The sequence below is a fragment of the Humulus lupulus genome, chromosome 3 (genome assembly GCF_963169125.1).
Source record: "Humulus lupulus chromosome 3, drHumLupu1.1, whole genome shotgun sequence".
NCBI lineage: Eukaryota > Viridiplantae > Streptophyta > Magnoliopsida > Rosales > Cannabaceae > Humulus > Humulus lupulus.
In genome coordinates, this window is record NC_084795.1 from 278795703 (window position 1) to 278810657 (window position 14955).

Consider the following 14955-nt stretch of genomic DNA (forward strand, 5'->3'; position numbering starts at 1 on the left):
CAAAATTGACCCCGTTATGACAAAACCGCTAATCCACTCTATATGATCGTCTCATGCTGAATAGCTCGAATATATCTCCATAATAATGGAATCTCATTCACAAATCAAGTTATGCACCCAAATACACATATTCACCCTCAATGGGCCAAATTAACAAAACATCATAATTATTCAAATGTGGACCCGCATGCACGCATATAACATCATACCATAGTATAATTCACATATACATGCATATTATCAATTAATGGCATAATTAAACAAGTATGGCCCTCCCGGCCTACTATTCCCGCCATTAAACCATATCGGAGAGTTCGGGGCATTACATTGGCCAAATGACTCGATTAGCAAGTTTAGCACTGTTTATAAGGCACATTGTAACGGTCCCAGGCGTTGGGGCGTTACACGGACCTTTTACCAGGCTTCGGGATCATCCACATCGATCCCGACTGTTATCCGGAAGCCAAACATACCATCTCTCGGATGACCGTCCCGGACAATACTCCCCGGACGCCTTTCGAGCCTCGCCTAGAATTGGGCTGTCGATATCTATTATACTTTTTGCCAAACGGGCCTGGGCTGGGCCCAAACTCATTTGGCCAGCCCGTGGGCCTGAAGCACGGACCCTGGCGCCTGGCAGGAAACGGGGATAACACGATCTGTTTCATATTTTTGTTGTTCAAATCTGTTTAAGTAATTGGGTACCATGGTGATTGATTCTTTTTATTCATATCTGATATTTTTAATCCTAGTCGTAACTAGTTACGATAATGATCAATTTAGAATTTTTTTTGTTTACATCTGATTTTGTTTTCACACCCCACTAAGTAATCAAGTACCATGTCGATTGGTTTTTTTTTTTTTTTTTTTCAAACTTAGTTGTAACTAGTTAAGATTATGATTAGTTTAGATTTTTTATTTGGATCCTATTTTTTTTTTTAGGTCTGGCTAAGTAACTAGTTACCATTGCAAGTTGTTCTTTTTCTTCACATCTATTTTTTTTAGACCTAGTTGTAACATGGTGATGTGACATACTTGGTCTACAAATTAGCAAAAGTATAATTATCATATTTTTGCACATTGAACCTAGCTCTAGAATTTTTTTTTACATAGCTGTCAAAATTCAATCAAGTAACTGGTTATTTTACTTAGGATTTGAAAAAAAAAATGTACAATATAAAAAAAAGGAAAAATATGTTTACAATAAATAAAAAATAATAGTAAACACAATTCATATTTTAAAAAAAAGAAAAAAAATTTCAAAACAACCAAAGAAAAATTTAATATAAAATCAGTCACATAAAAATAATATAAAAAACAAATAAGCTAAAAAAATAATAATTAAATTACAAACATATCATTCTAAATTAATAAAACTTGATTAATGGTAAAACTATGACATAAACCAACTTTATTCAAAGATATAGAAAAATAAACCCATAAAAGTAAAAATTCTTAAAACATATCATAGATTATTTTTTTTTTTTGAAAAAAACCATATTTTTGCATACTCTATAAAAAAATCACATATAAAAAGTAATTTCCTAAAAAAAACAAAAAATTCCAAATCTCAATTTGTATAGCCCAAGATTCAAGAAATCCCAATAGCCAATTTATTATTATTATTATTATTATTATTATTTATTTTGAATAATCCCATTTATTAGTTAGGCTTCTCTTATATCACTCCACAAATCACAGTCGCCTCCCACCCCCGACCCCGAGCCCGACCCTCCTTCTCCGACGGTTCGAACCCTAAGTCTCTACTATCAGCGGTAGCGCAGTGCAGTGGCCGCTCGGACTGCAGGTATCCTTCCCCTCTCTCCTCGGCGGCGCTCGCGGCATCTTTCTCCTTGGCGTCGGCGGCGGACCTTCTTCTCTGTCACCGAGGTCAGTCATAGTATTACACTATTACTTGTATAATAGATAAGTGAATCATATCTGTAACAAAAAAATCTATATTCCAAAAAGTACAATAGAAAAGTATGTCATGCACTCGTTGTTTTTGGAACTTTCTTTCGAATCCTAGAGTGAGTTTTTAAAATTCACAGTTCGATGTACTGCTACCTTGCTTGAATGAGAGTAAATACTTGCTTGACTACTTCCTCTAATCGAACTTTGGTTGCCTTTTCTCTGCCTGCAAAACTGCTCGCTCCTTAAATAACTTTCGTTCGTTCGTTCGTCTGATAAAAAAAATGTGAGGAATGTTATGGAGACCTGAACTGAAGAGACATTTTAATTCATTGCTTGATTTTTTTTTGGGCAACACAACACTAAGTCCTTGTGTTGTGCGAATCCGTGGGTGAGTATCTTAGTGTTAGTACATGTGTCTTCTGAGTACCTTAGATTCCCAGAACCTTAATTGTGTGTATTCTATGTGATGTTGTTGGGCATCTTTACAAATTATCAGATTTTAATATATATGGGCTGTTTGCATATAATTATCATAATGAGTTGAAGTAATCATAATTATGTAAATGAAAAAGAAAAAGAAAAGACAATCATGCTCAAAGCAGTTGCGTCACAAGATCTTTAGATATGGCATGCATTTTTTGGTAAATGCAGGTGAGGTGACTATAAAGCTCAAATCTTAGCGAAGAAACGTTGAAACGTTGTCTTTTCCATTCTCTGAAATCGAACTCATTTCTTGAAGACTCTCACCATCGTTCTCAAACTGGTTTGTTCTAATTTCTCTTACATCGCAATCTTTCTTCATATTTTCCTAATTATTCATGGTTGTTTAATCTTTTACCCAAACCCCATTAAAGGTGGCAGACCAATTATGTTCCTAAATTCTATTTCATTTATCTGAAGATTCGATTGATTTATAGCTTTCTAATCAGATTCAGATCTTGATGAATCGAAATTGTTGGTGTTTCCTTCAGATTTTGAGATTTTTGAACAAAGCTTCTTGGACTTACATTCATGGATGCCAAGGCTGCAAAAACTGCTAGGGAATCTCTTGACCTAGCGTTTCACATGTCCAATATGCTTGACACAGGGCTTGATCGTCACACCCTTTCTGTGCTCATTGCTCTCTGCGATTTGGGTCTCAACCCTGAGGCTTTGGCTGCTCTCGTCAAGGAACTCCGGACAGAAACCATGTCCTCTTCTTCATCTCAGACTTGAATTGAACAGGTTTCTTCATTTACATTACACCAACAAACCATTCCCCCCCTTTTGCTTGTGTGAATACTGAACCTCATTTGCTCATTATGTTAATGGTGATGAAACCAGGTAAAGAGTGCACCAGAATTGGGAAATGAATTTGAGAGTCTGATTAGAATTTCCCAAGGAGTTGTCAATGTCATAGATTGGTTGAAAAACAAGAATGACTTTTTCTTTTTTTCCCTCTTCTTAATGAGAGGTGGTTTTGTTGAATTAACATTTTTTCAAAGATCTTAAACTTCATAGTTGTTCTTTATTAGCTTGTTCTGTATGATAGTTTCATTTTTCTAGTTTATTAAACTAGGTTAGGTGTGTGCATTTCTTCATTGTTATCTGTTTAAACTTTGTTGCTGTTGATAAACTCATAATTAAGCACTCCTTTTACTGTATCTTATTTATATCTTAGCTCACATATTACTGGGTAAGAGCACTCCCAACCATTTTTTTACTCTATACTATAAAATACATCAAGCTACTTTTTCGATTTCACCTTTAACTTTTACATTATATTATATATATATATATATATATTTTTCTATATTATTTAAATATTATATTTTTATTTATTTTAAATATTCTTTTAATTTCAATAATATCTCTATATCTTTTAATAATATTTACAAGTATATATAATGTTAAATATAATTATACTTTATTTTTAATTAATCCAAATTTATAAATAAAATATATTTTCATGACAATATTTAAATATTATATATTTTTATTTTTCAAATATTTATTTAACTATCAGTCCATAATTAAAGATATTGTGAGAAGAAAAAATAATAATAACAATTTAAATAAATTAAGCATAACTAACTTTTGACATTTAAATTAAAAAAAAAAAACTAGAAATGTAGTGCGAAGAGAGAGAGAAATGATGAGAAATTAATAAAAAAATAGTTTAGAGTATGAACAGTATGTTATAATAAATATAGTAATATAATAAATATAGTAAGTTTGATCATGTAGAAAAGATAAACAATTTATATATAGTAACCTTTTGACCATTTCTTTAAAACTTTGAAGATTTGTTGATCTTACTGAAAACTAAATGACATTACTTGTAAAATTTGTAATGTCTGTTTCGTTCGCTGAGCTGTTGTGTGTATAATTATTAATTATTTAAGGTGAGATTGAAATGGTCAAAACTCAAAGATTACACATCAGGAAAATCGCCAACAATCTCCAACGGCTATTCAAACTATAAAGAAAAATGCTCCTAATATTCATTTTATAGTTTTTAGTTGAAGAATATCTACTCACTTATGAGTTCAACATTCCTATTATATATTCCTATTACATTGCAAAATTCTTACTTCTTTTTATAGTAATGCCCACTGTAAGAAATGTAAGTTTATATGATAAAAAATGGATGGTAAATAAGTTGTGTATAGTGTCAATCTCGATCGAGATGCAGGCCTGAGGAGCCCTTTTTAGTAGGCTGCTGAATTTATGATTATGCCCAAGATTAAAGAAAAAAAAATCTTGAGGTTGCAATAGAAACTTAAAGACAGGTGAATCGTGTTATTGCTTCATATAGTACAAACTTTACAATTAAATTAACAAACGACCTTTGATAAATTTTCTAAAGTACAATCTAGAAAATTACATTAATGAGTTTGTAAGTCTTGTAATATAAAAATAATCGATATTTGGTTGATGTTATTTGATCGGTTATAGCTATTTTACAAAAGCATTTAAATTATTTAAAACCAACGACTTTTGTTTCAAATTAATGTATTTTTGCTTTCTAAACCAACTCAAAATAAGCTCAGTCTTTTTTTGCTTTTGGAACTAGACTCTCCTGGTCGACTAACCTTTCAATATTCAGGGACCAAAAAACTATAACAATTACTATACAAGTATCAAAAATTTTACAGTACAAACATCTCAAAACCATGTATGTTCTCAGTTACAATGAACCATATCACCAATGTAACATAGTAGTTAGTTAAGAATGGTTGTGTTTGGATTTCTTTTTCTTAGGCTTTTCTCCAGCTTCTGCTATATATGCCTCTGCATCCACATTCTCAGCCAATTTTTGTTTTCCAAACTCCTTGGCTTTTTTCTGTCAAAGTAAAATAGTTAAACATTCCCAATTGCAGCTTGTAAACCATTCTTATTCTGACAAAACCAAATAATTTTTCATTATAAATAAAATACACTCGTTATCTAATTAATTACCTTTAAGGACTTGGCCATTGCAGCCACATCTTCCTTGTCATTATTTTTCGAGTTGCTATCTTGCTTTATAGGCTCCTGAAACGTATACACCAATATTATATGTCCTTCTCAGAAGGTGAAAAATGGGTGTCACATTATCATTATTTAATACCTCCGGGGCAATATATGCAGCGTCTCGTTTTCTTTTGCTTTCGGCAGTCTTCTCCGCTTGCTGCTCCTGCTTCTCCTGCCACTTCTTCGCTGATTTTGTCTTATCACACAAAAAATATTCTCCAGTTTCCAGTTGCATATCAATCTGTTAATATATTTTTCAAACATGACTGTTATTATCCCTTTAAAATAAGGAAAATCCCAATTACAAGTAGGAGTGCATCCACAATCAGAAACAAAAAGCTAACATGCACAAATCAATACAAGACGAAAAAAGAAAAAGAAAAGAAAGTGGAATGGAATGACATCAAGTTTTACCAATTTCATGCAGATTACTGGCTTTAAACACTGCATCTTGTAATGTATGTAGAAACATAAAAATAGAACAATGCTATGAAACTCTTTCAGGAATCGAATAGTAAATACGCACCTTGCTAGGTTGTTGAGGAGGGGGGAATGGTGTATATGGTTTCTTCTCTTTACTTTTAACCTTCTTTTGCTTAACATTTTTCCTAAACAAACAAAAGGAGTAAATAACTTTGGTAAATAAAAATACAATCACCAAAAAAAGAAAAAAAGACGACAAAGAGTGAATATGCCCTACTTCTTAAATTTGGGAAGAAACCTATCCCAATTTTCATTTGCAAGAGCAGGATCCTTTTCAAGCTCTTTCCTCATCATCAGGATCTACAAATGAGAATCAAGAGGGGTTGATTATAGAGAAAAAAGTCGATAATATAAACAATAACTACCGAGATACGTACCTTAATATGGTACACGGGATGCATTTTATTTTGAATGCAATCTTCCACTATCTTCCTAACTTGCTTCAAACCTTTAAATGAGCCCATGGCAGCAACAGTGTTTCCCTATTCATTTAGCATCAACATAAAAAAAAAAGTCATTTTATAAATTATATGCGTCTTGGCATAGGACACATGAAAGAAAAAGGAAATTGGATAATTACTTGAACCAGAATATAGCATCCAGTTAGTATTTCAAGTGCCTGCAAGCCATTCAAAATGGGTCAAATAAGTATCCAGTATTGAAAAGCATCTCTAACATATTGTGTCACAGATAATTATCGTCTGTTCAAAAAATAACAGATAATACACTTTATTTTTAAGTACAGATTATTAGCTAACATATCATATTAAAATAAATAAACACACCTTTAAAGTGGAAGAATTGGGACCTATAAGATGTTGTCTTCGTTTAACAAACCGTTCCTGCATACAATTACACCACCAACCACTAATTAAATTAATTTTGAGGTCTGTTAGTGTTCAAAAAATTTGCACTTCCCTCGTAGCCAGTAAAGAGAGAGAGAAAGAGAGCATTATCCATGAAAGGAATCCATATTACATACAATATTGCATAACTTCAACTATAATATTTTTGCATATCATCAGACTACACACCTAAACAATATCCCTAAGTAATTAATCTAAGGTGGGCACAATGTTGAAAATACTTTGAGTTTGAAGACTACTAATAGAAATGAAAGGTGATTTTTTTTTAACTAGGCTTCCCGCTTGATCTTACAATACTTGGAACCAGAAAACTATAGCAATTGCCATAAAGGTACCCAAGTGGGACACAAACCTAAACCTCGTGGGAGCAAACTGCATGCCGGCTTTTGAAGACTACGTCTCCTAACTGAGCCATTACCTTATAGAACAAATTTATAAACACTTTAGTCTAGTATTGCTTTCCTGCTTGGGCATTAACATCCTTTGTGTTACACCTTTTAACCTCACAGTATTAAATTTTAATAAAACCGGCTATGACTTCACCAACAGAGACGTAAAACACGACTAAGTGCCTGATTCGTAAAAATTAAGTAGAAAATTTAACTTCTGGGAGATCTAAACTAAACAACTAAATATAATTCCAAGAAAAGAGAGATAAATACATATCTGTTTTACTAACAATACCTAAAAAAGACAAGGTCATGATCACCGCATAAGGACCTCAAATTAAAACAACCTTTTAAGATTAGGCACAGCCAATTGATTTTTGTCCAAAACGAGACTAAGAACCTTGCATCAGTCTTGTTAAGATGTTTTTCTTCAAATGACTACTGTAGATTTTAGCCATACACTGTGCACTACAGCAGTTGTTTCTTTAAGAAATAAAAAAAAGTCAATTATTACAAACAATTTTAACACACACACTTTGAGCAAAAAAAATTAAACATATAAATTGCTCACCTTATTGCGAACCAAACCTCCAATCTTGATGACATCACACTGCATTTCATCATTCAGTATTTTTATAGCCTGCATTGAAATTTTAAAGATGATTATTCAAAGTGAATACAATTAAAGGGACGCTTTGCAACAACATAGTTAAAAATTACCTAATTCAAAAACCTATAGTGGAAATGCAAACACAAATGACAAAAACATGGTAATTTGTACCTGAGCTACGGGCACACTTCTTGATAGAAGCTTAATAAGATCCCTAGCCTTGACAATTATGTATGGGTCTTTAGTCTTTCTGGTAGTTGTAACTGTCATGGAACCGTCAACCTGATCAACATATATAAAACCGCAATAAATCAACTATTACAATTAAATAAATCTGTCGATAATGCATCAGGGGGCAAAGATTTGTTGTAAAGTATCTATGTTTTGATGCTGCCTGATTTGTAATTTCAGTGATAAACTTGGTGAAGTTTGTTAGTGCTTACAAACTCCTCTGGGTGTAATCTTAGTTCTAAACCATAATAGTACACCAGTGCCATTTCTTATTCAAATAAATAAATCAGTGAACCCTAATCATAAAGACCTCATCAGCACAAATATTCTCATATATGGTCTGTCAATAACTAATATTGGGCAAATTTTAAAAGAAAAACAAAAGTGATTTTAAACGCTCTTTACTTTAATGACTCACCAGATTTAGTTCACACGAAACACCATGGTCTTTCAAAGCAGACTTCACCTTAGGCCAAATTTCCTGCAAATATTTTTCTGGGCAAGACAATAAATATGTTCATGTCGCATGAGAAAGTGCAACATATCCAAACTAAATTTTTCTAGTTCAAATATTCATCAAAACATAATAACATTACAATAATATTGAATGTAACAAGGTTCTGAAAAAAGTATACTCGGATCCTAAAACAATCCACCGATGAAACCCAAGCGAAGCTTTGAATTGGCTTAGTTTAGCCACATTTTATGAGAAAACAAACAAGAAAGAGGGCAGGGAAAAGAAATTACCCAAGTACTGAGGGAACAAGGTGGAGAAGGTGGAGACTTCGAGCATGCCCCCTTCGTTCCAAGAGGGATCAAATTTCTCAATCTTCCAACGGTCAATGTTGGGGTCATCGTCCCAAGGCTTGGGCTTATCATGCTTCCCCTTGTGCTTTTTGGTCTTGACCTCGTGCTCCAAGTCACCATTGTCGTGCTCCATGACTAATTTCTAAAACCCTAGAACAGAAACGAGGCTTATAGCTATAGCTCGTTTGGAATTGATAATAGGGATATTCAAACTATCTGCAATTCTAAAATTAATAAATCATAAAATTAGTTGATTTTTTCTTTTTCTTTTTCATTTACATAATTATGATTACTTCAACTCATTATGATAATTATATGCAAACAGCCCATATATATTGAAATCTGATCATTTGTAAAGATGCCCAACAACATCACATTAAGCAGCAAGGCACTGAGAATACACACAATTAAGGTTCTGGGAATCTAAAGGTACTCAGAAGACACAAATACTAACACTAAGAAACTGTTAAGACATTTGCAGTAGTGAAATTTAAGACAATTGCAGCAGTAATATACCCAAAACTTAATCAATTTTTCTGCCAGACATTTGCAGCAGTGAAACCCTCAAAAATTAAGAAACTTGCAGCATCGAAACACCAAAGATTAATCAAGTTTTCTGCCACAAAAACTCAGAGAATGCGAGAATGGATTGGAAGAGATATGGTACCTGTTTGTTGTTGCCAAAGTCGAAGTCGCGTTGCCGTCGAAGACGGAGTCCTGCACTTATGCTACCGGAGACGAGAGAGAAGAGCGTGGAGAGAGGCGTTGAACTGAAGAGAAAATGGACTGCCTGCCTAGTAGTCCTCTGCCTGCAAAGTTGAGAACTTGAGAGGCAGACTTAGTAATGGTATAACTTAGGTATTTTTTTAAAAAATATATATAAATTTAATTATGTATATAATATATTAATATATGTAAATGTATAAAAAAATATGTATAGGTGGGGTTAGATTGGGCGGGTTTTTAATTATGTTTAACTCGCCTAATGTAACAAGTTTGTTGCTTAAATTTGGGAAATCTACAAAATTACATTAAAAGTTAAAAAAAATCTGAAAAATATGGTACATTACAAAAATACAGAATTTTTGGATAAAAACACGGAATAACAAAATTGTAAATACGGAGTGACAAAATCATAAATAAAAGCTGTAAAATACAATTTTTTGTAACCAACATTTACAAACTAGTAAATATCTGTTACAAACTTGTAAATATCTGTTACGTGTTTGTAAATAATATTTACAAAATCAGTTATAGAATTGTAAATTTATTTTTTATTTTTTTGTAAATAAAACTTACAAACAAATTCGTAACTAATTTTTTTATTTTTGTAACAATAGTTTACAAATCTAGTTTTACAACTAAGAAATATATTTTTGTAACTAATATTTACGAAAATATTTTATAGTTAAGAAATCATAAACAAAAAATACATAAAAATATTATACTTTTCCATATTGTTACAATATTGTACCAAAAAATTACATGAACCATCATATTTATGCTACAAAACTTAAAAATATAAATTTAAGATATTCATTATTTATAAAACACTTTATTGAATATAGTGGTGAAATATAATATTTTTTTTAACAAGTTTTACATTTTTGTAACAACAATTTACAAAACTAATTTCACAACTAAAACGTTTATTTTTGTAACTCACATTTACATAAATATCTATAAATTTATTTAACATGATTATTACAAAGATTTACAAAACTAATTTTTTAATTTTAAATATATTTTTGTAACAAAACTTGAAACTTGGATTAGATTATGATTTTGGTTTAACATTGAGTGTTGAGACTTGACTAGCTATGATTTAATAAAAAATATATATATAATATTTTTATAAAGAATAATAATATTGTGATTATCTTTAACTATATATTGTAACATATAGTTATTAATATTAATTTTAATTAACAGCATATTGTAATTTGTATAAATATTTATTTATTTTTTGAGTAATTGTATAAATATTAATTTTAATATTAATAAATACATTTATTTTAAATAAAAATAAATTAATCTACTTTATTTTATTTTACTGAAGGTAGTAACTATAATTATTATTATATATTATTTTATATGCCTAAATTCTTATTAAAAATTAAGATAAAAAAATAAAACAAAAGGTCTATATATATACATGGTTGAGGAAAGTCGTATTTTTGTAATTTATTAAACATACCGTATAAAATGAATTTTTTTGTATATTACGGTGTGAGATGTAATTATCTCTTTAAATTTTTGTAGGTTTATTTTGTTTGTGGTTTTTTGGCGATTTAATCTCCTTTTAAACTAATTTTCTAAATATTAGTTACAAAAATGTAAAAGTTGTTTACCATTTAGTAATAGATGTTTACAAATTTGTAACAAATATTTACAATTGTAACAGATATTTACAAATTTGTAACAAATATTTACAATTGTAACAGATATTTACAAATTTGTAATAGATTTTCATATCTTTTTTAGATTTTAATGTATTTTTGTAGATTTTCTTTTAATAAAGTATTTTATAAATAATGAATATCTTAAATTTATATTTTAAAGTTGTATAGTATAAATATGATGGTTCCTGTAAATTTTTGGTACAATATGGAAAAGTACAATATTTTTATGTAAATTTTTGTTACAATTTCTTAACAATAAATTATTTTTGTAGATGTTAGTTACAATAATTTGCTAATATGTATTATGTAAAAGCATGTTACAGGTTTGTAACATGTAAATTCATAGTTGTCATTGTCTGTAAAAGCTTGTTATAGGTTTGTAACATGTAAGTTCTTATTTAGCATTTCTTTATCATGTTGTTTAGGGTTGCTCAAGATCCAAACCAGTCCAATTACCGAACTAATCCAATAATAAAAAATTGGATATCCAATTACAATTGGATTTGTAAACTTAGCCTTTCTCTATCATGATGTTTAATGGACTTAATATTGTAAACTTAATATTTAAAGGACTACAATGTGACAATTGTAAAGACTTAAATTGGTATTATTACTTCATAGTCTCTAGTTTTTTTTTTTTTTTGTGTTTTTTTTTTTGCTTGTTAATTTGTTTAGTATCAAAATTTAGGTTCAAAAATAAAAAAAATAAAAATAAATCGACCCAATCCAATTACAATTGGATTGGATTGGATTTGTAGGCCAAAACAGATTGGATTGGATTGGATGATGATTTCCAACATCCAACATTTAATTTGATTTGATTGGTTAGTGGTAAAAATGTTGGATCGGATCGGATGAGCATCCCTAATGTTGTTTGTAATTTTTTTTACAAGTTTATTGCTATATTTTTAAATAACTTTATGATTATGACCTTTCAACAATATGATTTTCTCAAGTGTAAACTTTGATTACAATTTTACAAGTTTACAAATAAGTAATTCAAAATTGATTTAAAGATGTTAATATATATATGTTGTTCAGGATAATATTTGTAATGGTTTGATACAAATTTGGAGTGTGATATTCAACATGTAATGGGATAGGTAATATGGATAACTGGGTAAAAGTTGGTAATAGTGGGTTGTGGGTTATACGATAGGCATAGATTACTGTAATTTTGTAATTAGTTTAAAATACCGTATTTTTAGAATTTTTTTCCAAATTTTTCGTATATGTGTTAATTTCCCTTTTTAATTTAATATAGTGGTTGTGTCATGTGTTGTGACTTCTTTTGTCTATTGAGGCAAATTTATATCATGTGTGGTGGCTTGTTTCTGTGCATGTCGAGGCTATAATTTTGTGTCATGTTTTATAGATTGTCTTGTTCCATATGCTCGTTTCATTCCAGAGTTGTGAAAATTAATATGAAGAGTTCTTAAGATTTATGGTAGTCAATATAAGATGAGTTTTTTGATCCTATATAAACTTTTTATTTTTTTTAGAAAAATAATTAAATTTATATGGTATAGAATTCATTGTAAGTAAATGAGTTTGGATATGGTTAGTTGTTTTTTAATTATTCAATATCCTTAAACAAAATTTAAGGATTCTAATCAAAGGGAAGGTTTTGGTTAGACTACCTAAACTCCAAAATCATTTTTCTTTCATTTTTTTTTCTAAAATTTTACTCAGGGCTAAACCAAAGGATAGACCCTTCGGTTGGACATTCTATGCTCTAAAAAGGTTTTTAACTTTACTTCATAAGTAACTACTTATCTTTGTTTGGTTTGTGATGCATGTATCTTATTGGCTTTTCAAATTATAGCACTTATTTTTTTCAGGGACAACTTTATTCTGATTAGCTAGATTAAATTATTATTATATGTAAATTACTTTGTCTAATTTTCCGATATCATATTTCCATGTTCTTTGGCTAGACAATGAGTTTATGTTGGTCAGAGGAATTATCTTCTCCAATTTATACTATTTATCATATTATTCCTAAATAATAATAAAATTATTCCAAACAAAAAAAAATTATAATAAAAGAAACGAAATTGTGGGTGAATTAAATAAAGGGTGTTTTTTGGCATCTATTTTTTTTTCTTTCCTTACTCTTTTTAGCTACATCCCTCTTAAAATTTAAAATTTTCTTTTCAAAACTTTTACTAGTTTTCATTTTAAACAAATGCTCAATAAATTTTAAAATAAAAATCTTTCTACACACATACTTTATTAAAATAATAAAGAAAAATTGATATATCTCCAATAGTTTAAAATAAAAATCAATTATAAAATTTAATTTTTATTTTTTTAGATAAAAAGTAAAAAAAAGTAATATTAATTATTTAAAAAAACTTACTTAATAAAATACTATTAAATTATAATATATTTGACTTTAATGTTTGTTAAAAGAAATAAATTTAAAATTTATAGTTTAATTTAAACCTTATTTTGTTTATTTGTTAAAAGTGTGTGAAAACATATAACATTATGAATAAATTACATTTTTGCCCTCCGAACTATGACATCTATATGATCGTGCCCCCGAATGATTCACGATGTTAAAAATTCCCCCTAAACTATGCATGTTATTGAAATATGAGACTTCTGTTAGATTTCACCTTAGGTGGCTAACAAATTGATGATGTGGCGTTTTGTCTGTTGATGTGACATTATCATGTGTAGAATAATTAACAATTTTGCCCTCCAAACTTTGACCGCTACCAAATAATACCCATTTTATTAAAAAAAATATTTTTTTTCCTAAAAATAATAATTGAATCCTTAAAAAATTAAAAATTTAATTAATAACAAATAACTTTTTTTTTAGTTTTACTTTTCTTTTCTTTTACAATATAAAATAAATATATTTTAGAATGAAAATTTAAAATAAATACTAAAACAAAAAAAAAAAAACCTTTAATTAAAGAGGATGGCGAATGACTTAAATAAAATAATTTAATTTAAGAGGAGGAGGACAAAGGGGAACAAACTTTGTTTTAGGATTTATTTTTAATTTTTATTTTAAGATATATTTATTTTATATTGTAAAAGAAAAGAAAAAGTAAAAAAAAAATAGTTGTTATTAATTAGATTTTTAATTTTTGAGTATTTAAATATTTATTTAATTAGTTTGAAACTTTTAATATTGTTTATTTTCTCAATATTTTAAAATGATTTTTTTCTTAATTTTTAAAGATATAATTATTATTTTTAAGAAAAAAAAAAGAGGTTTTCTTAAAAAATAAATAAATTAGTTTTAATAAAAATGGCACAATTTGGTAGTGGTCAAAATTTGGGGGGCAAAATTGCTAATTATTCTACACATGGCAGTGATACATTAACAGACAAAATGTCACATCATCAATCCGTTAGCCACCTAGGATAAAATCTAACAGAAGTCTCATATTTCAATAACTTGCATAGTTCAGAGAAAATTTTTAACATCACGAATTATTCAGGGGCACAATTATATAGTGTTCGAGAAACAAATATGCGATTTATTCTAATAAATAATAAATAATAATAATAACTAATAAATAACTAATAATGCTATTTATTCTAACTTTATTTTTAAATAACTAATAAATAATAATACATAATAAAGATGCCTCGATTGCTTTAGTTTAAAATATATATATATTATAATTTAATACGTACACTATTTATATCTAATAAATGTTTACATAATTAATTATAATATTTATAATGTTGAATGATACTATGAATACTTTCTTTTACAATGTGGTATTTTT

The 14955-nt window shown here is 29.0% G+C and overlaps 2 protein-coding genes across 6 annotated transcripts; one reads left to right on the forward strand and one right to left on the reverse strand.

Moving 5' to 3' along the window:
• Nucleotides 1-1671: 1671 nt before the first annotated feature.
• Nucleotides 1672-3557, forward strand: LOC133824523 (mitotic-spindle organizing protein 1B-like). 2 transcript variants are annotated; one of them, XM_062257413.1, is made up of 4 exons: nucleotides 1711-1890; nucleotides 2566-2677; nucleotides 2886-3138; nucleotides 3238-3557. In XM_062257413.1, the coding sequence occupies exon 3, from the start codon at nucleotides 2926-2928 to the stop codon at nucleotides 3127-3129; it is 204 nt and encodes a 67-aa protein (XP_062113397.1). In that variant the 5' UTR covers nucleotides 1711-1890; nucleotides 2566-2677; nucleotides 2886-2925; the 3' UTR covers nucleotides 3130-3138; nucleotides 3238-3557. The 2 variants fall into 2 exon arrangements, with proteins under 2 accessions (XP_062113396.1, XP_062113397.1); XM_062257412.1 differs by having other exon boundaries at nucleotides 1672-1890; nucleotides 2886-3346.
• Nucleotides 3558-4997: 1440 nt separating this feature from the next.
• Nucleotides 4998-9644, reverse strand: LOC133824524 (KRR1 small subunit processome component-like). Of its 4 annotated transcripts, none has more exons than XM_062257416.1 (13): nucleotides 9463-9644; nucleotides 8736-8945; nucleotides 8407-8483; nucleotides 7929-8039; nucleotides 7719-7787; nucleotides 6678-6734; nucleotides 6473-6511; nucleotides 6270-6374; nucleotides 6110-6192; nucleotides 5936-6017; nucleotides 5507-5650; nucleotides 5356-5430; nucleotides 4998-5239 (listed from the first exon to the last, which is right to left on the reverse strand). In XM_062257416.1, exons 2-13 carry the CDS (start codon nucleotides 8926-8928, stop codon nucleotides 5123-5125), a joined length of 1152 nt encoding a protein of 383 aa, XP_062113400.1. In that variant the 5' UTR covers nucleotides 8929-8945; nucleotides 9463-9644; the 3' UTR covers nucleotides 4998-5122. The 4 variants fall into 4 exon arrangements, with proteins under 4 accessions (XP_062113400.1, XP_062113402.1, XP_062113401.1 ...); XM_062257418.1 differs by having other exon boundaries at nucleotides 8736-8969; XM_062257417.1 differs by having other exon boundaries at nucleotides 8736-9011.
• Between the last annotated feature and the right edge of the window lie 5311 nt (nucleotides 9645-14955).

Coding starts and splice junctions, on each gene's coding strand:
- LOC133824524 (XM_062257416.1), bottom strand. CDS start 8,928: ATGGAGCACGACAATGGTGACTTGGAGCACGAGGTCAAGACCAAAAAG. Junction 8,040..8,406: donor TTTCGTGTGAACTAAATCTG/GTGAGTCATTAA, acceptor TATGTTGATCAG/GTTGACGGTTCCATGACAGT. Junction 6,735..7,718: donor GAGGTTTGGTTCGCAATAAG/GTGAGCAATTTA, acceptor AATTGTATGCAG/GAACGGTTTGTTAAACGAAG.
- LOC133824523 (XM_062257412.1), top strand. CDS start 2,926: ATGGATGCCAAGGCTGCAAAAACTGCTAGGGAATCTCTTGACCTAGCG.